Source organism: Rhinatrema bivittatum, chromosome 16 (assembly GCF_901001135.1).
Source record: "Rhinatrema bivittatum chromosome 16, aRhiBiv1.1, whole genome shotgun sequence".
NCBI classification, from domain to species: Eukaryota; Metazoa; Chordata; class Amphibia; order Gymnophiona; family Rhinatrematidae; genus Rhinatrema; species Rhinatrema bivittatum.
Window position 1 is genome coordinate 31723394 of NC_042630.1, and position 26779 is coordinate 31750172.

Genomic DNA, 26779 nt, shown 5'->3' on the forward strand with positions numbered 1-26779 from the left:
CAAGGCTGATCCTTGGCATTGCTCCTCTGGCTGGCAGGTGTTGTCACAACAGTGGTCTCCACCTTCCTTCGCTCCCAGCCAAGGCTGAAATGCATCACCTCTATTGAACACCTGAGGCCTGTTGGAACCATCAGTCAAGAGACTCAAACTCAAGTCTCCTGACCCTGTGACTACCTCAGTTCAAGCTGTCTTAAGACAAAAACACGTCGGGGCTCATTCACTAAATATTTTTCCATACGCACAGCATGGAGAAAGTCTTTTGTGAATAAAGCCCATCGAGATGTCATAAGCCCGTGTTAAAACTGTCCTGCCATTAGTGAATACTTCATGACATGATCACTGCATATTAAAGGATTTTTGATACACGTTCGCTTGATGCCGTCTCACACATCACAATGCTTAACGTCGCTCCACCCAATTTCTGACTTTATTTAAGATACACCTTTTCATGCGTTATAACCTTCACACAAGCTGGAATCGCTCAAAGCCTGAAATGAGGCACCCCATTCTGGTTCTGGTACTTTGCAAGTGCCCCCCACAAGGAGTTTATCTGGAAACCAAACTGTTAGCATGTAGTAGCAACCGAGCCTTCAGTCAGAGAGAAATGACAGGCGAGAACTCTTGGCTTGGGCTACATCTGTTTCAGTCTTTTTTTAGACTTATCCCCCACCCCCCCCTCCTCTCTCTCTCTCTGGTTCATGCATGAAACATATGTACTGTGGGCAGACCGGACTGGAGCTACCATATGCAGTCACTGGCTGAGCAGCAGGTGCCCGGGTCTGTTGATTTATCTGAAGTGGCATCTTCAGAGTCCCCCTCCAATCTCCCCCCCCCCCCCCATGAAAAACTGCACCCATCCCCTTTAAGAAAAGGGGGCAGTGGTAGTGATAGAGAGGGATGGAGAGAAGGATTAGTAGTGACTAACTGCAGCCTCTGTGGCTGATACGAGCAGAAGGAAGTGTACGGAGCTCTCTTGTGGCTCTCTCGTCAGCAAGGAAGCCTGTCATGGGAAAAGGGTCTGAACTGGAACACATTAAGGAGGCATGAGGTCTCTGCCTCTGATGTCTTCATTCCGCTGGATCTTAAGGCAGGGGAAGCAGAGGATGACTGCAAGCTTCTCAGCCTCCGGGGCGCTTTGAGTTACTGAGGACTCCTTTCTCCTGCATGAAGACGAAGATTCCATCTGCAGATAATCACACATCCTCTGCCGCCAAGTCGCTCCAAACTCATGGAAACTCTAGCACGTGAAAGCCTCCCACAGCAACCTGCACTCAGGCAGCACCTTTCATTTCAGCCGATCAAGGGATGAGGTAAAAAACAAACAAACAAACAACATTGGGGCCAAATGCATCTATTTCCACATTATTCTGTGAAAACACCCCTTCAATGAGAGCATGGTGGATACCTGGAGCAGACTTTCTAGCGAAAAGGATAGGAGCCAAAAGAGTTGCAGAATTCAAGCAAGCAGAAGACAGACGCAAAGGGACCTCGGCAGCAGGGGAAAGGAGGGAGAAGAACACAGATGGAGTGACAGCACAGTAGGCAGGCACAGACAGAAAGACTGGGTAGACTCTCTGTTGATAGATTGTATGTTTCTATATTTTTAATAATTAGCCAACCAGTGAGCAACTCTGAGTAAGAAATGAGTTAGAAATGCCACATCTCTCACAGAAATATGAAGTGGACATTTATCTTTTATTTTCAGCCATAAAACAGGTAAGAAGAAGGAATAGACCTGAAGGAGAACACATCACAGGCTGGGACTTTTTCAAAATTAACGTCATGTTCCAAAAACAAAACCAGATGAAGACAAACCAACCTGATTAATAATAATAAAGAAAGAAAATTCGTTTTATGAAATATCGGATTGATTTGGCAGGGATGGACTTGATGGGTGAAGATGGTTAATTCTACTCTTTTTCAATACAAAAAGAATTGCACTACAGACAGAGTATTAAATGGAAACTTTTTTCCCAGGATTTTATTTTTGCATGGGGAAGGTCTGGCTCTCTATTTCCTTTCATGTGTATCCTTTGTGCTTCTTTCATTGAAATCCAGAAGAGGATTTTTTTTCTTTAATAAATGTCTTCTTTTCGTTGATTTCTGGGCCAAGCTGCAGAACTTGCTGTCAGGTCCACAAAGGACAAGACACCATCAGATGCTCTAAAACATAGGCACTACTTTTGGCCTGTTTTGGGAGGCCCAGCTGTCCTGCTCCACTTTACTGGCTTGAGGATAACAGCTGGATCTGCACAGCTGAAAATTCCTTTTTTCGCAAGTGACTCATTCTCTGAAGGTGTTCCTGGCACAGAACTTGCCACGGTAAGTTGTGCTAACGAGTGCTGTTAGTCTTTCTCAGTCACTGAGATGTGCATTAAAAATCCAAATCATGCCCAACACAGGATGTTCTAGAACAAGAGATCATCATATGAGACTCCTAGAGGGTAGACTCAGGAGCAACAATAGATACATGGAATGGCCTTCTAGGAAAGGTGGTGAAGGCCAGGGCAAGCATAGAGGATCCAAGCTTTAAGTTATTATGTGAACCGGTATGATGTACCCACTAATGCCGGTATATAAAAGTTTCTAAATAAATAAATAAATCCCTGGGGTGGCCAAGAAGTGAAGGGAAAGCCAGAGACCAACTGGGGTCTGTGGCATTGCAAAAGGAAGCAAACTGGGCAGAGACTACATGGGCCTCATCTGCCATCAGACTCTGCTTCTATGCCATCCTGATACTCTGACCCACTGCTTGGTTTCTACACACATTCACTTCATTTTTTATTTATTTATTTGGCCATTTTATATACTGTCACTTTATTGTTAAATATCTACATTATAACATGCTCCCAATGGCTGAGTCACTGTACCTATGCAGGAAGTTGGAGATCAAGGCACAAGCAATAAACAGATTAAACAAATAGGTATCCTCAGAGGACTGCAGGTCCCTAACCCACAGTGCTTGCAATCTAGATAAGGACAGTAACAATAGACAAGGTCAATAGGCATGGTAAAGTAGAAGGCAGGGGTGAACAGCAGAGTGCGTGACTGCATCAGAAAATGCAGTGCAGGAACTGCCTCTTACATGTGGTGCAGCATGCAGAAAAAGGTGCCCTAGAAATTCACCTAAGGTTAACCTACTGTCAAGAGTCCACTCAACCAATATGGCGGCACACCTCCAGTGCTAGCACTACCACTGGATCTCTTTCTGCATCTCTAGCACTTGGTTTCTTGGTTCCAAAGGAAGTAAGCTGAGACCTGCTGGTACTGGTGCAACTAAATGGGAGAGATCTGCTAGAGTGCTAACGGAGCTCCCTCACCTGGGATACCAGGTTTTAGGCCACATCAGCTTCAGCATTTTCCAACACAATCAATCTGCAGAGATGCCAGCTTACTTCAGAGTCACTGGGACATTCTGAGCATCACAAAAGTTATTTTAATGGACAAAACACAGCAGAGCCAGTTATCTCTTGCTACAACTGGGCAGTGAGCAGTTAAGTTGGAGTCAGATGCTACTTTAAGGCCAATTTTGGCTTGCAATATGCCCTAGAAGGTGCCCAATAAATTGGTTAATAATAATTTAATAAGAATGAATCTGTCACAGGTTAATTGCTTGTTAATTGCTTGCTGAAAATTAATTCAGCAATATAATGCATTAGTTGCAATATCTAATTCCCATACATAAACATAACAATTTATTTTCTTTTAAGGCTTTCTGATTGCCATTTTCTGTTTGTGAAACATTACATTATCAGCCAATTTTTTTTTCATTGTGTAGAATTTCTCTCTAAGTTAGCAGAGTGCAGGCAGAATGCATTTCTTTCTACCAGACTCTCCAAAGCAGCACAGCTGGGTCCTGCTGCCAGTCCCAACAGAGGTTTGTGCAGCCTACATTCCCCTGCCCATAAAACCGATTTCCACAAGACAGCATTGAATACTGCAGCTGGCGTAGCCCACTTCTTAACTGCAAATAACAGACTGACCCTAGATAATCTCAAAGCAATGCATGGAGTCAATGCTACTATCGGCATAATGGTGTATAATGGAATTGCAGGATATATTAGATGGCATGGGATATACCGGCTAGGATGGCGGGTCATGCTATTAGATGGAATGGGAGGGTTCACATTGCATGGTATACTATTTCTTTCACTCTTTCAAACAAATTGCTTGCGATCTAGTGATATTCCCCGCCTCCTTTACTTGAAAATATACAGGCCCATTCTAGATGTAGGTTTCCTCTTACTCTCTGCTCACTGGCTACTGTAGTTACCCCCTTTTTGCTCTCACCCAGCACCATCCTGGTAGAAACGGCTATTTCTAGTGCTCCTGACCATGTGCTTATTTTACTTGGCTGTCTCTGGTAGTTGGGCTATATTTAGTCTGTTCTATTTTGACTCCCCACATGCACACAAATCCCTCCGTTGCTCCGAGTATTGTCACAATATTGCAAAGGGAAGGGAAGGCCAGCAACTGAAAGAAGCCCAAAGAGAATAACAGAGTAGCGTAACAGTCAAACATTTCACCGAGCTTTAGGCTGAAGAAACACAGTGTCTGCAGGACTGAGGTCTTCTTCTACCCATCTCTTCAATCCATTCCCTTGGGTTGCTCACCTAATTTTTGCTTGCTGGGCCTTCAGGGCAGTATCTCCCAGTCTCAGGGATTACGATATCATCTTGCAGCGTCACTTTAATGGAGTTTCGGTGTTGGAATTACCCACTTTCTGGGTGAGTCTTCTTGGCATTTCTGTGCTGTCTTAGGCAGGTTAGAACTAGGGGAGCCAACATTTTGAAGGTGTCTGAGGTGTGTGATGGGATCAGGAGTGTGCCATCAAGCCTTATTAAAATGCATTTAACTGAGTGCTTTCTTTCCAAGAGAGAACACCAGTTTGGTCATTTTCATTCAAAAATGTTGGCCTGCCCTTCCAAATGCAGGTCATTTGACCGCCCTGGTTACAGCAGACCTAGAATTCCAGTTTAGGGGTTCTAGGTCTGTTGTAACTAGGATGGTCAAATTAGAACATTATAGGGTTTCAATAAAGCTTCTCTTTGCAAATACAAGAAGTAATTATGACATTGCTTTCAAAAACCTTTCTGCATATTTTACCTTAATGTATGATTGATTGCTTCCTCTCACTCATGAGGTTGTGAATTTATATCTGAATTGTGAAAATAATTTCTAAAAACTGCACCACCAAAGCCCAGTCCTTCCAAGAGAGTACAAATAGTCAGAACAGTCATGATGATGCAATTATTTGCCAGAATTCACCAAATTGGTATAAAGAAATAAACTATTATGTCATCAGTTATGCAAGTGCCACAGCTCAAATTTTGGAAAAGAAATAACTTTCAACTTACAATGAAACATCCCATCAGAAAAGTATCTGAAATTAAATGAAATAATTAAAATCAGTGCAAATTATTTTAGTTGTTATGACATGAAGACTCTATATCTGGATATTATATCTTCCATAAGCTTGATCCACTCAGCTTTCTGCCTCATGCAGCACCCAAGCAGGCACCCAGTAACAGACAAGTGAAGCACTCGAGTTGAGTCTTAGGACCTGATTCATCAAAGTTTTCCCACAGACACACAATGGAGAAACCTTCGGTGAATGTGGTCCTTAATTTTTGTTTTGTTTGGAGTTGTTTTTTTTTAAGTCCTACTAGGTTATGATACTTTTTAAATGACTAACAAAAAAGAAACAGGACCACACAGGACTCTCCTTCAGAAGTCAAGGAAAGATGGTTTTGTTTTGTGTTAGGATAGGCGAGAGGAGTTCAAATTACTTTTTTGCAGAAGTATTTTATTTATGAATTTTTTGTAGATATTTTTGTCTTCCAAAAATTGCAGGAAACTATATCCTTGGGTGAAAGATAGGCGAACTCAAAATGATGCAAACAAACTGATTTACAAATTGTCAGCATATTGTGCTACCCTAAATGGCCTGTGGTGTCCAAAATCAGACCTAACTATGCAGCCATCTATGCAGGCTGATGCGTACTGTGTGAGTCAAGGAGGGAAGTGGATTATATTCTTCTTACTGCTATTCCACTGTCACACAGCCTAGGCTCAGAGAAAAATCTGTTTTAAGTATTTTTAACCTTATGTTTTGCTCAATATCACAGAGCTATAATTGTGCCAATCAACTCCATACTATTACTGCTGCTACTACTACAGAGATAAGCAGTGTTGAGACTGGATCACCTGGTCCCACATAAGTATCCAGTTTTTATCCCACTTGGCCCAGAACGGTCAAACTGTTCTGGCCCAGAATATTGGGCACATTCCCTCAGGGATTTTGGTCAATTTTGAGGTGGGGGGAGTAGATGAGTTAATCATTAGCTTTCTGTTTATTATGAGTGAGCTGATAGGCAGTGGGAGAGATGCGGCAGACCTAATCAAACATGGAAAGTTCAAGAGCAATTGCGACAGACAGGATGCAAGGGTGGGGGGGACAATTGGGAGATATGTAGCTGCAAGCATGGGGGCATGAGACCGCAGGGCGGCATGGACAGTTTCCCCGGCGCTAAATCCACGCAACCAGAAGTTTAAAATGGAAAATAACCAACCCCAACAACAAAAATTGGAAACCTGAGAAACGTTTGCATGATTTGTCCTTGTTTGGCTTTCCTGGAGGCCGGAAAGGGTACGTGAATACCTTTTTTTTATTGACAGCTAATGAACAGTTACTGGCAGTAGAGATCCACCAGGACAGCTGAGTCATTAAACTTTAGAATTACCAATATCATGAAGGAAACAAAGAAGGAGCTGCCATCACTCTTAGGAGAGCTCTTCCACCTCATCTTTTGTTGGCATGTGTTCGGTGTTGAAGAAAGTGAGGATGCTGATTGCACTGGCTAGATCCCAGCACAGTGCATGTAAGCTGAACTGTTTTCCCCACACACAGCTCTGCCAGGGCACCTCACTCTTGGCCTGTAACAACTCCAGTACCGAGACCCATACAAAGAGCTCTCCCAGTGGCCCACAATCCTGCTCTGCAGCATCTCCTGCTCTTTCAGTTGTAGGATGTCTTTATAATGGAGCCAAATATCTAATAAGGATATCTGCCAAACCAATGTGACTGAGGACCAAAGCAGAGGGTGACCCCAAAGTCTCTCCAGAGGCGAGCAATCCTCTTGGCACTTCTTGCACTCATTCTGTGAAAGGAGGAACATCTCAAAGGGATAGCTTCAGCTATCTGACCAAATCTTCTATTCCTTTCCATCTAAACGCGCACTAAGAACTGGAATAGCACCCTGAAATCTAGAGCGAAATCCTATAGGATTTCAAAGTGACCATGACAACCCTGTGATAAGAAAGTGGTCCTGGAGAACATATCCACTTTGTGTTGTTCAGGTAAGACAAATGCTGTGTTTCTTTGCACAAAGTCAATAAGACTGGCGGTTACACAGGGACCAATCTAGATTTTTTTACATGCTAAAAGTACCTACCCGCAGCTTTTATAGGAAATGGTGCTAGAGCTGAGCATTTAATCGATTTTCTTATGTTCTTATGTTTTTATGTTTGTTTAAAAAAGTGGTTATAATAATTAACTCATTATTTAATATAACTACATTAAGGGGCTGATCCAGCAAAGCCGTTTTTCCCATTTTGTGTCTATGGGAACAATACCTCGATGATTCAAACCCTAAGTTGTTAGTTTATTATTAAAAATTGAGCTAAAATTTTATATCAAATTAAGATACAAAGAAGCTTACATGAAACTGACAGAGCTAAAAATGCTTCCTGTGCCAGGGAAATTGAATTTTGTCTGAAGACTTTGGTTCATTTCTTGACCAACACAGCAGCAGGGCCATTGCAAAGACTGAAAACAAAAGACTGCCCTAGGCACAGGGAGAGGATGGGGAAGGGGTACATCACCCTTTTGAGTCTGTCTGTGAGTCTGTAAGCATGAAAGCTTGAAAGGGAAGAGGGGCACTAGAAGCAACCCATGTCTTGGGTGTCTCATCTTCTGTATTCAATCATGGCGGTTCACAACAAAATCAAAAGACTAACAAAAATAGGTATACTAATTAACAACTTGTTTCTTTTCATAAGGTACACAGTCAAATACCACTAATGTGGTATTTGTACAAACAATGCACCCTTTCAAGTTAATTTTTAAAGGAATTATGTACGTAACAGCATATAAACACGTAAGGAGCTTGTACTCACTTATATGCTATTTTATAAATATTAGAAGTATACATATATGTTTAGTTTCGGGTGCACATTTACCGATACAAAAAATGGGCAGTTTAGGGGCATTCTGGGGCAGGGCCAAGAGGAACACACATAAGAGATTCACATTGGGCAACTTAATTGCACAAATAAAGTCTAAGTGAAGTATTAGGAGGGTCTCAACAAACTGGTGAACCGGAGGCAGTATCAGCAAACTGGTAATTTCAATTACGGTACATATGCATTTTTGAAAATATACCTACTTCCACATATAAATCAAGGTTTCATGCAAACAGGTTCTATTTGTTTTCACATGTAAAATATATGCACATATATTTATAAAATAGGTAGAAAAAGTGCACTTTCAAATCATCTCTGACATTTGTGCATACTGAAACATATACACGTATATTGGGGATGGACATATACGTATTTTATAATCTGTGTGGACCAGATACATGCAGATTATAAAATAATATAGGAAATCTCCACATGCCCATATACACCACATGGCCAGAACATCGGGTGCCTGCGCACAGGGATGCCACATACCATCACCACCGGGCTCCCTGAAATAACTAACAGTGATGAGAAAGACAGAAAGAAAGAAAGAAAAAAAAGGTGAAAGAATCCATCTGGAACCTAGAGGGGAGGGGCGGTGTGTGATCCTTGATTGGGAGACCCGCCCCCCTCTGATGTCACTGAGGACTGTGACGGACGTTAAACGGCGCCAGAACACCAGGCATCGCGCGCCGTGCGTCGCGCTCCAAAGGGGCACTCCCCTTTGTGCACCCCTTCGTGCATCCCGTAGTGTTAGCCATTCCCCATGTTCTTTTATATCCCTTGTTAACAATCCCCATATTTAAATGTTTAATGTATTTGACAAAGGTAACGCATGAGTTCCTGCAAATTTTGTTTAAATGTAAACCGATGTGATATGTAAAATCGAACACCGGTATATAAAAATAAATAAATAAATAAATAAATGCACGTGTATATGGGCCCATGTGGAGTTGTTTGAGAGTTCCCTCATAGTTGTATCACAGTGATTGCCTGGGCCTAGCAAAGTGCTTTTGATGCACCAAATGACCTGAATGACATAAGCCAAGATAATATTCTTACTAGTAGTTTCTGGTCATGATTGCTGTGCATTTACAATAGCTACCAGCATCCAGGGCATGTGGGACTGCCGGATTCACAAAATAGCGTCCCAGGAAATGTTGCTCTTGGCACCCCTTTCAGTTTAGGCTCTCATGTCCAGTAGTCACTCTACTTGCCCACCTCTTGCTATTGCCCAGGCAGCTTCAGTCCCTTTAAATCAGACAGTGGACACAGGAGCACGCAGAAGAAGTAAGATACCCAAGAAGAAGAAGCCCTTAATAGATGGTAGCACACTGGAACTGTCTCTTTCCTTTTTCACAGACTCAGCCTTGAATTTTGCTAGTGAGGCTTGTAGATCTGAAAGCATCAGAGAAGACATACCGAATCGATGTCTTCCACAGTCTCAAGGTAGCAAAGCCAGGAAAGAAACACCACTAATGTGCAGGAGGAGACTCCTGGGAGCCCCTTGTTAAATCATTTTATGAAATTAGAGCTTCTCAGAAAAGAAGAGCTCTTGAGACATCTTAATAAGATACTAGCAGCTCCTCACTAGAGGATGCTGTACTCAGGAATGCAAACAGAAGCAGGAAATGGTCTGTTCTAGTAGCTGAAGAACAGAATCAGTAATTAAAAGATTGCTTAGGAGTTAAAATCCCAGTTCTGCAGCTGACTTTCTATATGAACATGAGCAAGTCACTTTGAGCCCCTTGAATTTCAGATTAGCCATCTGTGACTGTGACAATAATAGCAATGGTCCTTCTCTCCTCTTGAAGTATTATGACTGTGAAATTCACTAAGATCATGTTTGCATTGCTTCATCAACCCAAAATAATTGTTATTTGGGGGCCTCCTAACTTTTCATGACCAACATACAAAGAAGAAAGGAATAATAGCACAGGGAATATGGAATATCACAAAAAATGGCAGTATAACCACAAGCTTTTCAGTAGTAATCTACTGTACTTTTTTTCTTGACTTGGCAGTTGCCTCCCAGCTCCACCCCCAAGTCTGGTCATTGCAGTAACAGTCCTGGATCAGGGGTCACACACCAGTGCTCGTTCTGGAAGCCTGCAATCTTGGGCCCTGAATCCAACCACTGAGTGTCACCCTTAAACAATGACCTCAACTCCTTTCTCCCATCTGGGGACTGCGAATGCTGTCTCCACAGCATACATAACCCCAGCCAACCCAGGGAGCAGAAAATCATAGAAACATAGAAACATAGAAATGACGGCAGAAGAAGACCAAATGGCCCATCCAGTCTGCCCAGCAAGCTTCACACATTTTTTCTCTCATACTTATCTGTTTCTCTTAGCTCTTGGTTCTATTTCCCTTCCACCCCCACCATTAATGTAGAGAGCAGTGATGGAGCTGCATCCAAGTGAAATATCTAGCTTGATTAGTTAGGGGTAGTAGCCGCCGCAATAAGCAAGCTACACCCATGCTTATTTGTTTTACCCAGACTATGTTATACAGCCCTTATCGGTTGTTTTTCTTCTCCCCTGCCAATAAGCAAGCTTCTCCCCTGCCAATAAGCAAGCTACACCCATGCTTATTTGTTTTACACAGACTATGTTATACAGCCCTTATTGGTTGTTTTTCTTCTCCCCTGCCGTTGAAGCAGGGAGCTATGCTGGATATGCGTGAAGTATCAGTTTTCTTTTTTTCTCTCCCCTGCCGTTGAAGCAGAGAGCTATGCTGGATATGCGTGAAGTATCAGTCTTCTCCCATGCTGTTGAAGCAGAGAGCCATGCTGGATATGCATCGAAAGTGAAGTATCAGGCACATTTGGTTTGGGGTAGTAACCGCCGTAACAAGCCAGCTACTCCCCGCTTTGTGAGTGCGAACCCTCTTTCTTCTCCCCTGCCGTTGAAGCAGAGAGCTCTGCTGGATGTGTGAAGTATCAGGTTTTCTTCTCCCCTGCCGTTGAAGCAGAGAACTATGCTGTATATGCATTGAAAGTGAAGTATCAGGCTTATTTGATTTGGGGTAGTAACCGCCGTAACAAGCCAGCTACTCCCCTCTTTGTGAGTGTGAATCCTTTTTTCCACATTTCCTCTTGCTGTTGAAGCTTAGAGCGATGTTGGAGTCACAGTAAGCATGTGTATGTTTATTTAATAAGGGTATTGTCTCCAGGCAGTAGCCATCATTCTGGCGAGTCACCCACTCTTCATTGGCGGCCTCTTGACTTTATGGATCCACAGTGTTTATCCCACGCCCCTTTGAAGTCCTTCACAGTTCTGGTCTTCACCACATCCTCCGGAAGGGCATTCCAGGCATCCACCACCCTCTCCGTGAAGAAATACTTCCTGACATTGGTTCTGAATCTTCCTCCCTGGAGCTTCAAATCGTGACCCCCTGGTTCTGCTGATTTTTTTCCTATGGAAAAGGTTTGTCGTTGTCTTTGGATCATTAACACCTTTCAAGTATCTGAAAGTCTGTATCATATCACCTCTGCTCCTCCTTTCCTCCAGGGTGTACATATTTAGATTCTTCAATCTCTCCTCGTACGTCATCCGATGAAGATCCTCCACCTTCCTGGTCGCCCTTCTCTGTACCGCCTCTATCTTGTCTTTGTCTTTTTGAAGATACGGTCTCCAGAACTGAACACAGTACTCCAGGTGAGGCCTCACCAAGGACCTGTACAAGGGAATAATCACTTCCCTTTTCTTACTCGATATTCCTCTCTCTATGCAGCCCAGCATTCTTCTGCCTTTAGCTATCGCCTTGTCACATTGTTTCGCCGACTTCAGATCATTAGACACCATCACCCCAAGGTCCCTCTCCTGCTCCGTGCACATCAGCCTTTCCCCCCCCCATCGAATACAGTTCATTCGGATTTCCACTCCCCATATGCATGACTTTGCACTTCTTGGCATTGAATCTCAGCTGCCAGGGATTTAACGGCAGATTTAACGGCAGATTTAACGGCATGACTTTGCACTTCTTGGCATTGAATCTGACCCAGGGATTGAACGGCAGATCTTTCGCATGGCAGCACACTGCCACTAAGTCACCAGGCCAGCCCAATTTACTTCTTCCTATCAGTCTCCCCATGTGAAACAAACATGACAGAATCCAGCAAATCATGGACACAAAAGTGGTGCAAGTGTCTTCAATATATGCAGCAGATGTCATAGTAGTGGGATAGGAAAATGTTGTTAATTAGCTGCAATGAGTTGTAATTTCTTTTTTATTTTTGGGGATGAACCTAGTCATAAATCTTGTCTTTTCTTACTGTGAAAGGTCTTTGCAACTGCACAGGCAAAGAAAACAGAAAATATTCCAAGAATGTTATGATTTGCTCAGTGTGCCTAATCAAAGTTCTAGAAACTGAGACATAAGGTTTCTGCATTGGGGGCTCCAACTGATGATGTCACCCATGTGTGAGGACTACCGTCCTGCTTGTCCTGGGAGAAATCTAGAAAGCTGTGGACATGTCTTCCAGGTGAACCTATCTGTCCACGTGCAAAAATGATCTAACCCAGAAATCTAGCCAGTGGTGGACCTACGTCCCTGAGTTAAAGAACAAGCTTGGGTCTCTCAACTCCAGGCTAAACTTGATTCTGATGCCAGCTCTGTCACCAACAATCTGTACAACCTTAAACAAGTTATTTTAATGCTCCACAATTTAGTTTACTCAAATGTGCCAGCTAGTTCACACTTTGATTGTTAAGCTCTTTCAGGCAGGAATTGAGGCATGCATTTACCTTGTACAGCTATATGTAGACTGCGTGGAGCTTGTGCAAATAAATGACTTTATCCAGTAAACTGGATGGGAGTTCTAAGAAATTCACTGAGCAGTTGAATACTGGGAAGCAGTTTTCTTTGACAAATATGCGTTAAGTCAGCAGATACATTCCGAAATGGGCACAGAAAATGTTATGCCGGCGAGAGAAAGCATGTAAGTTTCAGTACGCGCACATCATTTTTTTAATGCAGGGAGCCACCACATACTTTCTACATTCAGTTTTTTTAATTTAATTATAACATATTTCGTGACCACTCTTCCAAAGGTCATATGCATGCGTTTTACACGTGCAATAATTGTAACCTGCGCGCATGACTACTGCAGGTTACACACGGAGGCAGGTATTCTGTAAAGCATGAGGGTACTCCGCTTCTGAAAATACTGACTTGTGCACATACTTGTAATCCCCAGTCCACCCACATTTCTACCAGGCTTTTGCAAATTACTACTTGTGCACATACATGCTATTGGCAAAGTAACATATATAGTAACATAGCAGCCGTCAGCAGACAATGACCCAAATGGTCCATCCACTCGCCCAGAAAGCTATTTTTTTTTAATTATTTTATTCTTAGGTTAATTGCTGATCTGCGCAGATTACCCCAGTCAACAGGGGTTTACCCTTTTTCATCTCCGTCCTTTAGCCACTGGGCTCCTCCCATGTCCTTTGGAATTCCTTTACTATCTTTGTCCTCACCACCTCTTCCATGCATCCAGCACTCTTTCTGGGAAAAAATACTTCCTGACATTGGTCCTGAATTGACCCTCCTTGGAGCTTCATATTATGACCCTTTGTTCTACAGTTTTCTTTTCACTGAAAAAGATTTGATTCCTGTGCATTAATACTGCTAAGGTATTTTAAAGTCTATATCCTATCCCTGTATCTCTTCTCTCCTCCAGGATATACATATTTAGGTCCTTCAGTCTCATCTTATACTCTATTGGTGCAAAACTCATCATCATTTTGGTCGCCTTCCATCCTTCCACTTTTACCCATTGAAACCTTTTGAAAATTACCCCCCAAAAAGCGTATTTCTGATTCCTTTCTGCAAACAGGACACTCCAGCCAAATGATACTCCAAAGTATTTTTAAGCCACATTTGTTATACAATGTTTTCAATAAGAGGACAGTCTTAAACTGTGAGTATAAAAGGAGTATTGTCTTCTGGTCCCCAGCCCAAATATTTTTTCTTTTAGAACAGTTGAGTTGAATGATATGGTCAAGAAGGTGACTGTCTTCCTGTGAGGATCTCACCTTCAGAAAGTCCATGAATTGAGCATCACGCGTGTCTACGGTTATGCAGATATGGTTACATGCATGTTTTAACATAATGTGAACTTGTCCATCACTCTGTAAACATACCAATGTCTTGAAAGCTTTGTGAAGGAGTTACTTTCCATAACTCAGCATATTCCACTTTTCGTTAAACTGCCTCTTCCTACGCAAGAGCCTAGTGCTGTGCAGCAGGCGGCAGTCACAGCTGACCACTATTAGCAATGCATTCCTCTACGTGACAACACAAACAGCACAGCTAATACCGAGCGCAAGGGGATAAATTGCAAACGGCAGCTGGTTCCCAACGAATGGATCCATGAGGGATTCATCAGCAAAGAATAGTGGCTGAATAACCCCAGCCCTAATTACTCACCAGCACAAGGTGATGACAATCAGATGTACTGTAAACAGATGGTGTGCCGAGTTGCTGGATAAGTAGAGCAATGGATCTCTTAGAGTTTTAATGAAAAATTTGAGATATATTTGCTCTGGTATAGGTCTAGGGGCAGCACCCACACTCCTGAAAATAAGCTATAAGGAATGCAATCTAACATTAGGTTTGTAGCATGAAATGTCGTAAAGCAGAGCTGACAAGAACATTGAAAACCCAAGGAAAGGCTGAGCGTGGTGGCTTTGTATTTGACGCAGCAGTAGAGTTATTTATAATTCCAAGCAACACTGGAGACTTGGAGAGTATCAAGATGCAGATAATACCTCAGCTAGCTGACACAGTGCTTCAGCCATAGATAGGCTACAATAACCTCAAAAGTGCAAATACATTTAGGGACCTGCTGCTTCTTTTTTCCCCTGTTTTGTTTTAATTTCTAGCTTTCAATTCCCCTCCATATCTTTGTCTTTCAGTCATGAGGACCTGCCTTTGCTACCCACATCCTGTCAATGCACTCGGGTCATGATTGTGAGCCCTCTGGGGATAGGGAAATACCTCCAGTACCTAAATGTAATCCACTTTGAAGTGCTGAAAAAAGTGCGAAAAGCGGAATATAAATGTAAATAAATAAATTGCTGCTATAGCTAATTACATATGTGAAGCTGCAGGGAACAGGGCTGGATTTAAGTTTTTGGTGCCCACAGGCAAAATGCCACAGTGACGCCCCTTTAAAGTTGTATCAGAGCATTGTCTTAAAACAAGTGGAAGTAAGCTCCTCTGCGGCCTAGCTGGTGCCTTCAAAATTTGGTGCCCTAGACAGTTCTGTATGCCTAACTCCAGGCCTGGCAGGGAAGGGTACAGGACAGCTTCAGAACCATTGGGACAGGGTATTCAAGGATTGCACTTTCCTCTCCTGCCAAACCAGTATGGGCCTCCTGTACAAATGACCAATCAAGATGGATCATGACTATTAAAACAGACTGAAAATAAAAATATTCCATGCACTCCATGCATTTTCAGGTTTTCCAGGGCACAAAAGGACAGAGAAGGAACCAAAGAAGTGAGAAGGGAAAGCGAGAAACCCAAGAGAGCTTTATCCTGCCTAACCTGAATGGACTGGAATGGGGAAGTCAGGGTACACCAGCACCCCAAAACCATCAGAATGGGTCCACTTCGTCCTGAAAGCTCTTCTTCTCTGCCTTCTCTGCAGACAAGGTAGGAGCTCATTGTGACAGCTGAACCCTGTGCTATGGGATGTGCTGGCAGGTCTTGGACAAGGCTTTATTTCTTTATATAATGACAATTCTCCTATTAGCCCCCTACATTCACTACGGAGATAATTTTTTTATTATATTTGCAGTCCTTTAACCTTTATGCTATGGAGATAAGGTTAGGCTTGTCTGGCTTCTATAAACGCAATGGAGACAAGGTATTCCCTAGCTTATAACTATGCAGGAAAGGACTATATTAACCTAAATATTATAGGAATAAGGTTTCCATTCATCCACGGCTTTAATTTTCTCACAATGACCTGTGTCACAGTTTCTGTTGGACCCTTATTTCTACTATGGACTAGACACTAGTTAACGTGCTTAGTTACCTAATGAAGGCCAATCTGTTATGCTAGACATCTTCACAGTTGCTCAGTAAACTAACCTATACTGCATGATAATGCTGCTTATGCCAGCCCACACTACCCAATTATATGAGAATTATCACTGAGCTTTTTGCAATATGTTGAAATAACTTCTGCTGGAATATCCTGGTTCTTTCTATTCTTTCTGCAGTGTGTTCCCAATGTAAAATCCTGAGGTGCAACTCTGAGTATGTGGCTGCTACACTGAACCTGCGGGGTTCCAACAAGAATGTGGCCTACTGTAACGCCCTACGCTCCTACTCTCAGTGCACTCGAAAAACTGCCCGGACCTGCCGGGGGGATCTGGTCTACCACTCTGCTGTCCACGGAATTGAGGACCTCATGATCCAACACAACTGTTCCAAGGAGGGACCCACCTCAGCACCCAGACCACGCCCGCCAGTGCCCAAGCCTGAGGGCCCTGAGATGCCAGATGTGTGTAACTATGAGAAGAGTTTTAATTTTACCCATGGCCAGAGTCCCAAGTATGTGCACTGTGGGGTCTTTGGAGACCCACATGTTCGAACTTTCAGTGATGATTTCCACACTTGCAGGGTAAAAGGTTCTTGGCCTCTGTTAGACAATAACTACTTGTTTGTGCAGGCAACCAGCTATCCAGTGGCCTACGGATCCAATGCTACTGCTACGAGAAAGGTAACATCTTTCCAAGTCCATTTCTTCTGTGGTATACTTTATGCTTGGCTAATGATGGTGCCAGCTGATGTTCCCCAGAGTGGCTTCTTTGCTTAATATTTTTCATTCAGCTCTTTTCAAGGAGTCATCCTGCACAGCATTATTCCTTGCCATATAGCTCTCATTAGAAAGCCATCGTACACAGCCTCTTTTATTCCTCTTTTTCACATCTCTCATCAGGAAGCCATCATACACAGCCTCTCTCTTTACTTCTTCCCATTCAGTTCTCACCAGTTGAGTCACCAGGAACTACTCATCTCCTTTACTTTTTCCCCAACCACCTCTCTTTAGGAGATGTATTCAAAGCCTTACTCTTTTCCATTAGAGAGTCACTAGACATGGCTTTTCAGTGCTTCCTTGCTTTTCTCACAGATTTCCTCCCTCACACAGACTAAGTGATACAACAACAATCTACATCTGACACGGCACTATTCATGATGCTCCATCATCAGCTTTAAACCAGTGTTTGACTTTCCCACCCTCCCTTTGCTCTATGAACCACTGGATCATCAAGCTAGCAGAGTTAGCTCTAAACTGAAGCACTACATTGGACCCACTCTAAAAATGTCTGTTTATATAACACAATTATATCTTAGATTTGAGCTGTTTACATTCTGTGTAGAATAACATCACAAAGCAGAGCTGCTTACCTGTAACAGGTGTTCTCCTAGGATAGCAGGATGTTAGTCCTCACATATGGGTGACATCATCAGATGGAGCCCGGCATGGAAAACTTCTGTCAAAGTTTCTAGAACTTTGACTGGCACACTGAGCATGCCCAGCATGCCACTATCCGCGCGGCCACGTGGAGTTCCCCTTCAATCTTGTCAAAGAGAACCATAAAAATAAAAAACTTGAAAAGAAACTCAACTCTGCAGAGTGGCGGATAGGTTTTGTGAGGACTAACATCCTGCTGTCCTAGGAGAACACCTGTTACTGGTAAGCAACTCTGCTTTCTCCTAGGACACGGAGGATGGTAGTCCTCACATATGGGTGAACACCTAGCTGCAGGCTGTTTCTGAACGGAGTGGACCAACAGACACCAAACAGGTGCCAACGGGCACAACAACCTAGGTGCTGTTGGACACGGAGGAAGACAGCCTGAACCCAAAAAACAGGGTCCTAGGCGGAAGAGTTGGGTTTAGACCTGAAAACGTTTATGGAGGACAGACTGGCCGAAACTGCTATCCTGCCAGCCATTCCTGTCCAAGCAATAGTGAGCTGCAAACATATGGAGGGAACTCCACGTTGCAGCCTGCAGCTCTCCATCACAGGGACTTCACGCAGGTTAGCAGGGACTTCGCAGGTTAGCCACCAAAGCTGCCATGGCCTAGATAGAGTGAACCTTAACATGACCGTCAAGCTGCAGGACTGCTTGCGCACAGCAGAAGGAGATGCAGTCTGTTTGGCCACAGAAACTTCTAGTCTGTTTTTATCAAATGAAATGAAGAGTTGCATGGACTGTCTATGGCCTGCTGTTCTTGCCAGGTAGAACGCTAAGGCCCTCTTACAATCCAGAGTAGACAAAGATCTTTCACCCGGGTGCAAATGCGGCCCTTGGAAGAAGGTAGGCAGGACGATAGACTGGTTCAGATGAAAGTCCGCTACGACCTTAGGCAAGAACTCAGGGTGGGTATGGAGGACCACCCTATCATGGAAGAACTTCGTATAAGGCGGGTACGTCACCAACGCCTGAAGCTCGCTGACCCGGCACGCTAAGGTGACCGCAACCAAGAAGATGACCTTCCAGAACAGGAACTTCAGGTCACATGAGCACATGGGCTCAAAGGGTTCCTTCATAAGGTGGGCCAGGACCACATTAAGGTCCCAGAAGAGTACAGAGTTGGCTTTAACTGAAGCAGACTGTGCATGAACCTTCCAACCAAAAGGTGTGCTGAGATAGGCACACCATCCACTCTGGGATGATAAGCCCCAACGGCACTCAGATGCACCCTGACCAAGTTGGTTTTTAGACAGATAGTCCAAGAGCTTCGGAACGGAGCAGGTAAACAGATCCAACCATTGCTGCTCACACCACACATGAAACCATTTCCACTTCAGGCCTTACGACTTCCTAGTCGAAGGCTTCCTGGAGGCAACCAAAACTCGGGAAACCCCATCAGACAGAGGGAGAGACTGCAAAACTAGCCTCTCAACATCCGCGCCCTGAGGTTCGGATGACCATAACCACCCCTGATCCTGTGTTACTAGGGTCGGGGAGGTGCCCAGATTGATTGGGTCTCGGATCGAGAGGTCCTGCAGGAGCGGAAACCAAGCTTGATGTGGCCAACAGGGGGCTATGAGGATCATGGATCCCCCATCTCATCGGAGCTTCAGGAGTGACTTCAACAGCAGTGGGAGTGGAGGATATGCATACAGGAGCCCCTCGCCCCAGTGGCAGGTGAAGGCATCCGAGGCTGGTTTGCCGTCCCCCCAATGGAAGGAGCAAAAGACCTCCACCTTGTTGTTCTCAGGGAAGGCAAACAGATCTATGTCCAGGGTGCCCCAAAGATGAAGGATCTTGTTCGCTACCACTGGGTCTAGAGACTACTCATGGTGCCAAAAAGCCCGACTGAAGCGGTCCGCCACTACATTCTCCATCCCTGCCAGGTAGATTGCCCAAAACGACATCTGCTGAGAGCGGGCCCAAGACCAAATCTGAACCACTTCCTGGCACAGGGGAAACGATCCTGTCCCTCCCTGTTTGTTGATATACCACATAGCCAACTGGTTGTCAGTCTGGATGAGGACTGATTTGGATAAGTGTTCCTGGAACGCCCACAGGATGTACCGGATTGCAAGGAGTTCCAGAAAATTGATTTGGCATTGCGCCTCCTGAGCCGACCACAGGTCCTGGGTGCAGAGCCCCCCCCATGTGGGCATCCAACCCCAGGGTGGAGGCATCGGTAGTGAGGAAACTTGGGAGGAGGGGGGACTAAAATGGTACCCCCTGCTCCAGATTGGTTAGGTCCTCCCACCAGGCCAGAGAGAACTGGAGCGGCGGCATAACACAGACCTGCACCTTAAGGTCCTGAGAGGCCTGACTCCACTGGAACTGAAGGGTCCACTGTGCCCTGCACATGTGTAAACGAGCAAAGGAGGTGATGTAGACCAGGAGGCTGAGCATACAATGGGCAGTGACCCACTGGCTCCGACGCCCCAAGCTCGCCAAGTTCACTAAGGTAAGTGCTCAATCATGAGGTAAAACGGCCTTGCCCTCCGCTGTGTCGTCCATGTAAGGGAACATTTGAGCCCCTAGCTGATGCAGATGTGCCGCCACTGGGGCCAGGCATTTGGTGAAGATGCGTAGTGCAGAGGCGAGGCCAAATGGCAGAACTCTGTACTGAAAATGCTTGGAGCCCACTAGGAAGTGAAGATATCACTGATGACTTCGTGAGACCTCAATGTGCACGTATGTACGCCTTGAGATTGAGGGAGCAAAGCCAGTCTCCCCCCCTGCAAGAGGGGAATCAGAGTGCCAAGGGAGATCATCTTGAACTTCTCCCGCTTGAGAAAACGATTGAGAGCCCTCAAATCCAAAATGGGACGGAGTCCACTGGTTCTCTTCGGAATCAGGAAATATCGGGAGTAAAACCCTGTCCCCTGCTGCCCTCGAGGAACTGGTTCCACTGCTCTGGAAAGAAGGAGGGTGGAGAGCTCAGACAGCAGGACCTCCTGGTGGAGAGAGTGACTCCAGGAGGGGCACGGTGGAGTGTCCCTGGGCACACTCATGAAGTTCAAGCAATACCCTCAGCGAACTGGGCAGGTGGAGGAGGAGCAAGCGCCACTGGGTCCCCCTCGGAATGAGGGGGACCGGTGCCTGGCACTGACATCGAGATTGGTGGGGTGTGTCTCGGACTCCCCGGAATGACTGAGGATGAAGCCTGGTCTCTGTGGGGCCGCTTCAGGGGCAGCATGGCTGATGCCAGCGCCATCCTGGAACCGGAGCCATGTCCCGATGGCAACCACTGCGGTGCTTTCTGGATCTCCGGTGGTCGGCCCGGTCTTTCCCTGGTGCTGAGGAAGGCGAAGAGTCCGATGTCCTGGAGCAGGAGGACACCAACAGCAGTCGATCCCCGACTCCCTTCTCGAGAAGAGGAGCGAAGTAGGGGTGGACACCGAAGGTTCGGTGTCCATGGGTTCCCCCTGGCCCCGTGGTGTTGAGGGCCCTAACTTTCTGGGGCCGAACAGCTTCTCCGTTTTATCAAGACACGCACGACTACTCTTGGGAGTCATTTGGTCACAGAGATGGCAACCCCAGACATCATGCGATGCCCCCAGGCAGAGAATACAAACTTTGTGCGGATCAGTTAAAGACATAGTCTGCGGGCACTGGGGGCATGGCCTGAAACCAGAGGAAGCCATGCCGGAGAGCGGGCGGTGCCAGACAAACACCGATGGCGAAAAACCCCCAGAACAGACCACAAAGGAGGTAACTTACTGCACCGCGACAAACAGGTTAAAAAAAAATCACAAAACACTGTGAAAAATTCCAAAAACGAGCAGAGCTCCACTACCACAAGGCAAGTGCACCGCTGAAAGAAATAGACTGAAGGGGGACCCCGTGTGGCTATGCGGATAGTTGCATGCTGGGCATGCTCAGTGTGCCAGTCAAAGTTCTAGAAACTTTGGCAGACGTTTTCCGTGCTGGGTTCCATCTGATGATATCACCCAAATGTGAGGACTTCCATCCTGCTTGTCCTAGGAGAAGGCATGATACTGAAATAATCCTGTCTTTTTTCTTTCTATATTTTTAGCTCACGATAATATTCAAAAACATGAAGGAATGCATTGACCAGAAGGTATATCAAGCTGAAATAGACAATATGCCAGCAGCTTTTGTGGATGGGTCTGTAAATGGAGGTGAGAGGCCTGCTGGAAGCAGTCTAGCCATCCAAGAAAAAGTACCTGGGTACCAAATTGAGATTAAAGCTGCTTATATCGGCACTATCATAGTGGTTCGCCAGATGGGAAGACAGCTATCATTCTCCATTCGCACAGCTGAAGAGATTGCACAATCCTTCACAGAAGAGCAGGATTTACAACTTTGTGTGAGAGGCTGCCCCTCTAGCCAACAGATCTCTAGGACTACATACCCGCTGAAGTCTCCAGCAAGTGCCATAGGAGCTGCCAGGATTCTGTGTAAAGAGAAACTGCCAGTGGAGGATGTTTACTTCCAGTCCTGTGTATTTGATGTTGTAATGTCAGGAGACAGAAATTTTACGTTGGCTGCTGCCAGCGCCTTAGAAGATGCCAAAGCATTTCACCCTGATGCTGAAAAACTGCACATCTTCAAAAATGTGGCAGAGTGCAATTACTTAACCCCATCTCTTGTCTTTTTCCTTGCTCTTCCTGTTTTCCTGATGCACTTTTAATCCACACTGTGAGGTACACAACTCTGTTCTTACTTCTAGTGATAGGTACTTTCTTTAGAAGGTCCCTCCAGGGAAGAGAGTCACTTTGCAATACATAAAATCTGAAGAGATACAGGGCTGTTCTGTGGCTTAACCGCTATGCTAGATCACAATTGTCTTGTGTGCAAGACCCTTTAATCTCTGTAAGAGGTTCTTGCACAAGGGAACTGTGTGCTGGTGTAACAGAAATGGCAAATGTTTCTATATTTACAGTTCATTTGGGAGATTTTGAAACCCCACAGTCTGTAAGTTAATACAGCTCTCTTCTTTTTAAATGCCAAGATTGTGCTACTTTCCTCCGTAGTACTCATAAAAACACCAGTGATATTCTTATAATGCTAAAGGCTCTGTGGTTCCATTACCAAAGAACTGCACATGAGGCTGTTCTTGCTGTGAAGAAGAGCCACTGATAATCAAACCATAGCTTCTCCTTAAAATAGCAAGGAACTTGTCTAGGGAGAGATACTGTAATATGCAAAGATACCAGTAGAAGAAAGGCTCACAAGTAACAATTTTCAGAGGCTTTGTCCAGCTAAGTTTGGACATAGCTGGATAAATCCTGAGTTTTAAATTTCCCACCCCACCAAACAGGTTAGTTGTTGCCAGGTTGATCATTATCCGGCTAAAAAAAAGGAAGTGCAGAGGCATTCTGCTGATATTCACTGCTACCCAGATAGCCTTGTCTGGGTAAGTTAGATAATGGTAGAGAGCCAGCTATATTCTGATCTCCCCACAAACCTAAAATAAAGGGTTGCTTGCCATAATAGCCTGAGGCCCCTCTCAGACTCTGGGCCTCCTCCTGCCCTCTCACCCCACTTAGAATCGCTACCTCTACAAACCCCTAAAACACGAAAGGCCAAGCCATGTTCCTGGCATCCTGCGTTGCTCTGACAGCAAGACCGGTACCCTACGTTGTCAGAGCAACATGGGATGCCAGGAGCACGGTAAGTTTCTATCACTTCCCGGCTTGGCTTTGGAAGTTTTGGGGGGTTACAGATGGGCCAGGAGAGTGAAGGTAGGGGTTCTGGGTGGGGAGGGTGTGTGGGCCACCTCCCCCAGATATAGGCTGTAACTTATTTTGAGCATTGGGGGGAACTGGGCACAATGCCCTGACATTTTTTAATTATTTTGGGGGCTAGAATAGAGGAGGGGGATTAGACCTGTTTGCTCGAGAACTTTTTTTTTTTTTTTTTACTTAAATTAACTATATTCGGAATATACCCAGATAACTTTAACCAAGGATATTCAGCAAGAGACTTGTCTCTCTGAATATTTAGCAAAATGTATCTGGGTTACTTTGCTGCTCCCCACCTTACTATGGATCTCTGAAGAAATAGATAAAAGTTAATACTCGGTGAAGAATTTAGTACAGTATAACAAGTAGAAATGTCACATCTTTTCTGATAACAAATCAACTATTTGTCTACTCTGTCTTGGGGCTACACATCTTTAAAGGACAATTTTCCAAGAGATCTACACAGGTGAAAAGCATTTTATCCATGTTATTGCCCTCCCTCAATGCAGCTAAAAGCTTTCAGCTGAATTAAGAGGGCAGAGGAGGTACTCCTGCAGGGAGGGGGGTGTTTAGGTCAAAGGAGGAAAAGTACTTGTGTAGATGACATTTTGAAATCTTTGCATTTAGCATTTTTAGCATGTATTAATATTTATAGTCTTCTTCACTCTTCACAGACAAAGTTCGAGGCAAATTACAGAGAAAAAAAACCATACATAATCCAAAATGACAAATAATATTAAAAGACAAAAACAAGAAATGTGCTCAACATTGGGAATAATACTATGCCAAGCTCAAACTCTAACAAATCACCAATCAATCTGGAAATTACTGGTTGGAGGCCTTTTTTAAAAAGTAGGCTTTTAATGCTTTTTTGAAAGTTTGAAAGCCGTCCAGATTTGAATTGGTAAGGAGTTACATGGAGTGGGACCCACAACTGAGAAGGCTCTGACCCTGATAAATTCTAGGTGTGCATGTCTGACTGGCCTTTGTTTTCAGGCCTCAGCGATCGAGATGTTTTCTATAGTCATAAAATCATGCTGACCCAGCAATCTGGGTGCTCTTGGATAACACGATGTATCAGCAAGACAAGTTTATATTGTATTTGGAGTTTAATTTGTGAGCACTTTTCCACAAAAAAAAAAAAATTACATAGTACTTCCGCTTTGAAAAACTGGTGCTAAACTCCTGGTTAAAAAAGTTCAAGATGTTTTTGTCCCGGATGTGGACAGTTTGAAAATGTCCTGCATCGGGGTCCCTTTAAAGACTCAGCAGTGGAAATGAATTAATACCTCCCTCCCTCCCCCATCTCACTGCCAATAGAATCGCACACCCCCAGCTCTGGAAATAAAGATGTGTTATTAAAGTTAAGCTTTCTTGACATCACCCCTGTTTGACCTCTTATTTGTCTTGCACTAAGTAAAAGAGTGTGATGGATATTGTATACTAGCAACTGTATCCGTTCTACGCCCGGGCGGCAAGCCTTTTTATTGGCACATATGCTCTTGTATGGAAGCAATAGCTGAAACGGAAAAACTAAATTGTTTTCACCCAGGGCAAGGGACATGGAGGCACATTTGCTAAAGCCAGGGCTGGCAAAGTTTATTTACCAAGCTGTCTCTCCCACTCCCCCACACCCCCTCTTCCTCTCTCACACACACATTCTCTCTCACCGGCATCCCCCTCCCCTCATACAGGCTCCCTCTCTCTGAAACCCACACTCAAGCATCCCCCCACCCACCCTCTCTTACCTCCCATGCTCTCTCTCCACACCCTCCCCACCTCCCTCTTACCAACCATGCTCTCTGTTACCCCACCTCTCTCACACACACATTCTCTCTCACCGGCATCCCCCCCCCCCCATCCTCCCTCTCACCCTCACCTCCCCAACACACATTCTCTCTCACCAGCATGCCGCAGGACCCGCACCGTTCGCGGCAAAGATGAAGGCCCCCGTGTGCCGTTCGCGGCACACGGGGGCCTTCCATTTTCGTCTTGAGCAGAAAATAGCAGCGAAGACCCCGGCATGCCGCGAACGGAGCGCGTCCCGCGGCACACGCTCCATTCACGGTAAAGATGAAGGCCCGGGCGCACCGATCGCGGCACATGGGGGCCTTTCCTTTTCGTTGCGAACGGCACACCGGGCCTTCATCTTCGCCACGAACGGAGCGTGTGCCGCGGGACGCAGCATGCCAGGGTCTCTTCTGCTATTTTCTGCCTGTCCCGCGATGGCTGCTGTCCTTCCAGTTTTGAATAGTCTTCCAGCGAGGGAGGAAATCGGCGAGGTGAGGGAGGAAACCTGTGGGAAGGCGGAATTCTGTGCAAAATCTGCATTCCGCGGTAGCGCTGAATTCCCCCAGGAGTACCTCTTGTAGCTGGTGTTGTGACATGGCCGCTGTACGGCGTGTTTGAGCCACCTGCGCCATCTATCGGCGGGCTGGGGAACATGCGCGAGCACTGACGGACACACTACCAAGCCTGATATATTATGGATTGGGAAAATTATCTGTAAAATATCAAACAAAAAGGCTGCAAGGCCCAGGTCGTCTATTTTCACCATCTGCTGCAATACTCTAGATCAGGGATCCCTGAACTATGGCTTGCAGAGCTTGTTTTTCCGGCCCACTGTGCTTTTATTTCCTGCTGCTGGATGCAGGCCACAGAAGTTTTTGTTTGCTTCTTGCATGGTGGCACACAGGTAACAAGGCTGGTGAGGTTTACCTCAGGCCCCGCCAGCAAGAAGAGAATCCGAGGCAACACAAAGGCAACAAGTGCTGGCAGGAGCAATTCTGAACAACTTCCCTTGGGAAAGTAGAGAAGAGTGCAAGCAGCAGTTTCAGTGACCTTATTGAACTTGGAAGGAAAAAAACAGGTCCTAGTGCCACTGAAGCTACTGCATATGAGAGAATGGAGAAACCAAAGGCAGAGATATGCAGGGGGAGTGCTTCTGTGAGCTCTCGCAGCTGTCAGTGATTGCCATTGAGACCCATATCATACCGAGAAGTACAAGGAACCATGGAGAAGAAGCAGCACAGCAAAAACAACCCCCCACTGGCACTGGTGTTCCTGCTGTACAGAATGAAGTGGAAGTGAGTAAAGTGATGGGAAGAGAAAAGAGGAGAGGAGGTAGAGGATGTAAGGAGAAGGGGGAAGATGGAAGTACGAGGAAGGGGAAAGGTAGGAAGGGGATGTGAGACTTGCTATGCACACCCAAGTCATCCACTCATCTACCTTTACCTCCCACTACTCCACTGGGGCTAGATGCTGGGGAAGAGGTAAGGACGGGGGCAGGGTTGCCAACCTCAAATAAATCTATCTGCCCTG

General features: G+C 45.1%; 2 protein-coding genes across 10 annotated transcripts in view; one reads left to right on the forward strand and one right to left on the reverse strand.

Annotated features, from left to right (window-relative positions):
* BOLA1 (bolA family member 1) overlaps window positions 1-26779 on the reverse strand; it is a 315604-nt gene that overhangs the window by 271059 nt on the left and 17766 nt on the right. The gene's annotated exons all lie outside the window — the stretch shown is intronic.
* Window positions 916-24841, forward strand: HJV (hemojuvelin BMP co-receptor). Of its 4 annotated transcripts, none has more exons than XM_029581093.1 (4): window positions 916-2322; window positions 15721-15915; window positions 16488-16990; window positions 21787-24841. In XM_029581093.1, the coding sequence occupies exons 2-4, from the start codon at window positions 15822-15824 to the stop codon at window positions 22402-22404; spliced, it is 1215 nt and encodes a 404-aa protein (XP_029436953.1). In that variant the 5' UTR covers window positions 916-2322; window positions 15721-15821; the 3' UTR covers window positions 22405-24841. The 4 variants fall into 4 exon arrangements, with proteins under 4 accessions (XP_029436953.1, XP_029436951.1, XP_029436954.1 ...); XM_029581091.1 differs by lacking the exon at window positions 916-2322 and adding an exon at window positions 4412-4727; XM_029581094.1 differs by lacking the exon at window positions 916-2322 and adding an exon at window positions 6486-6649.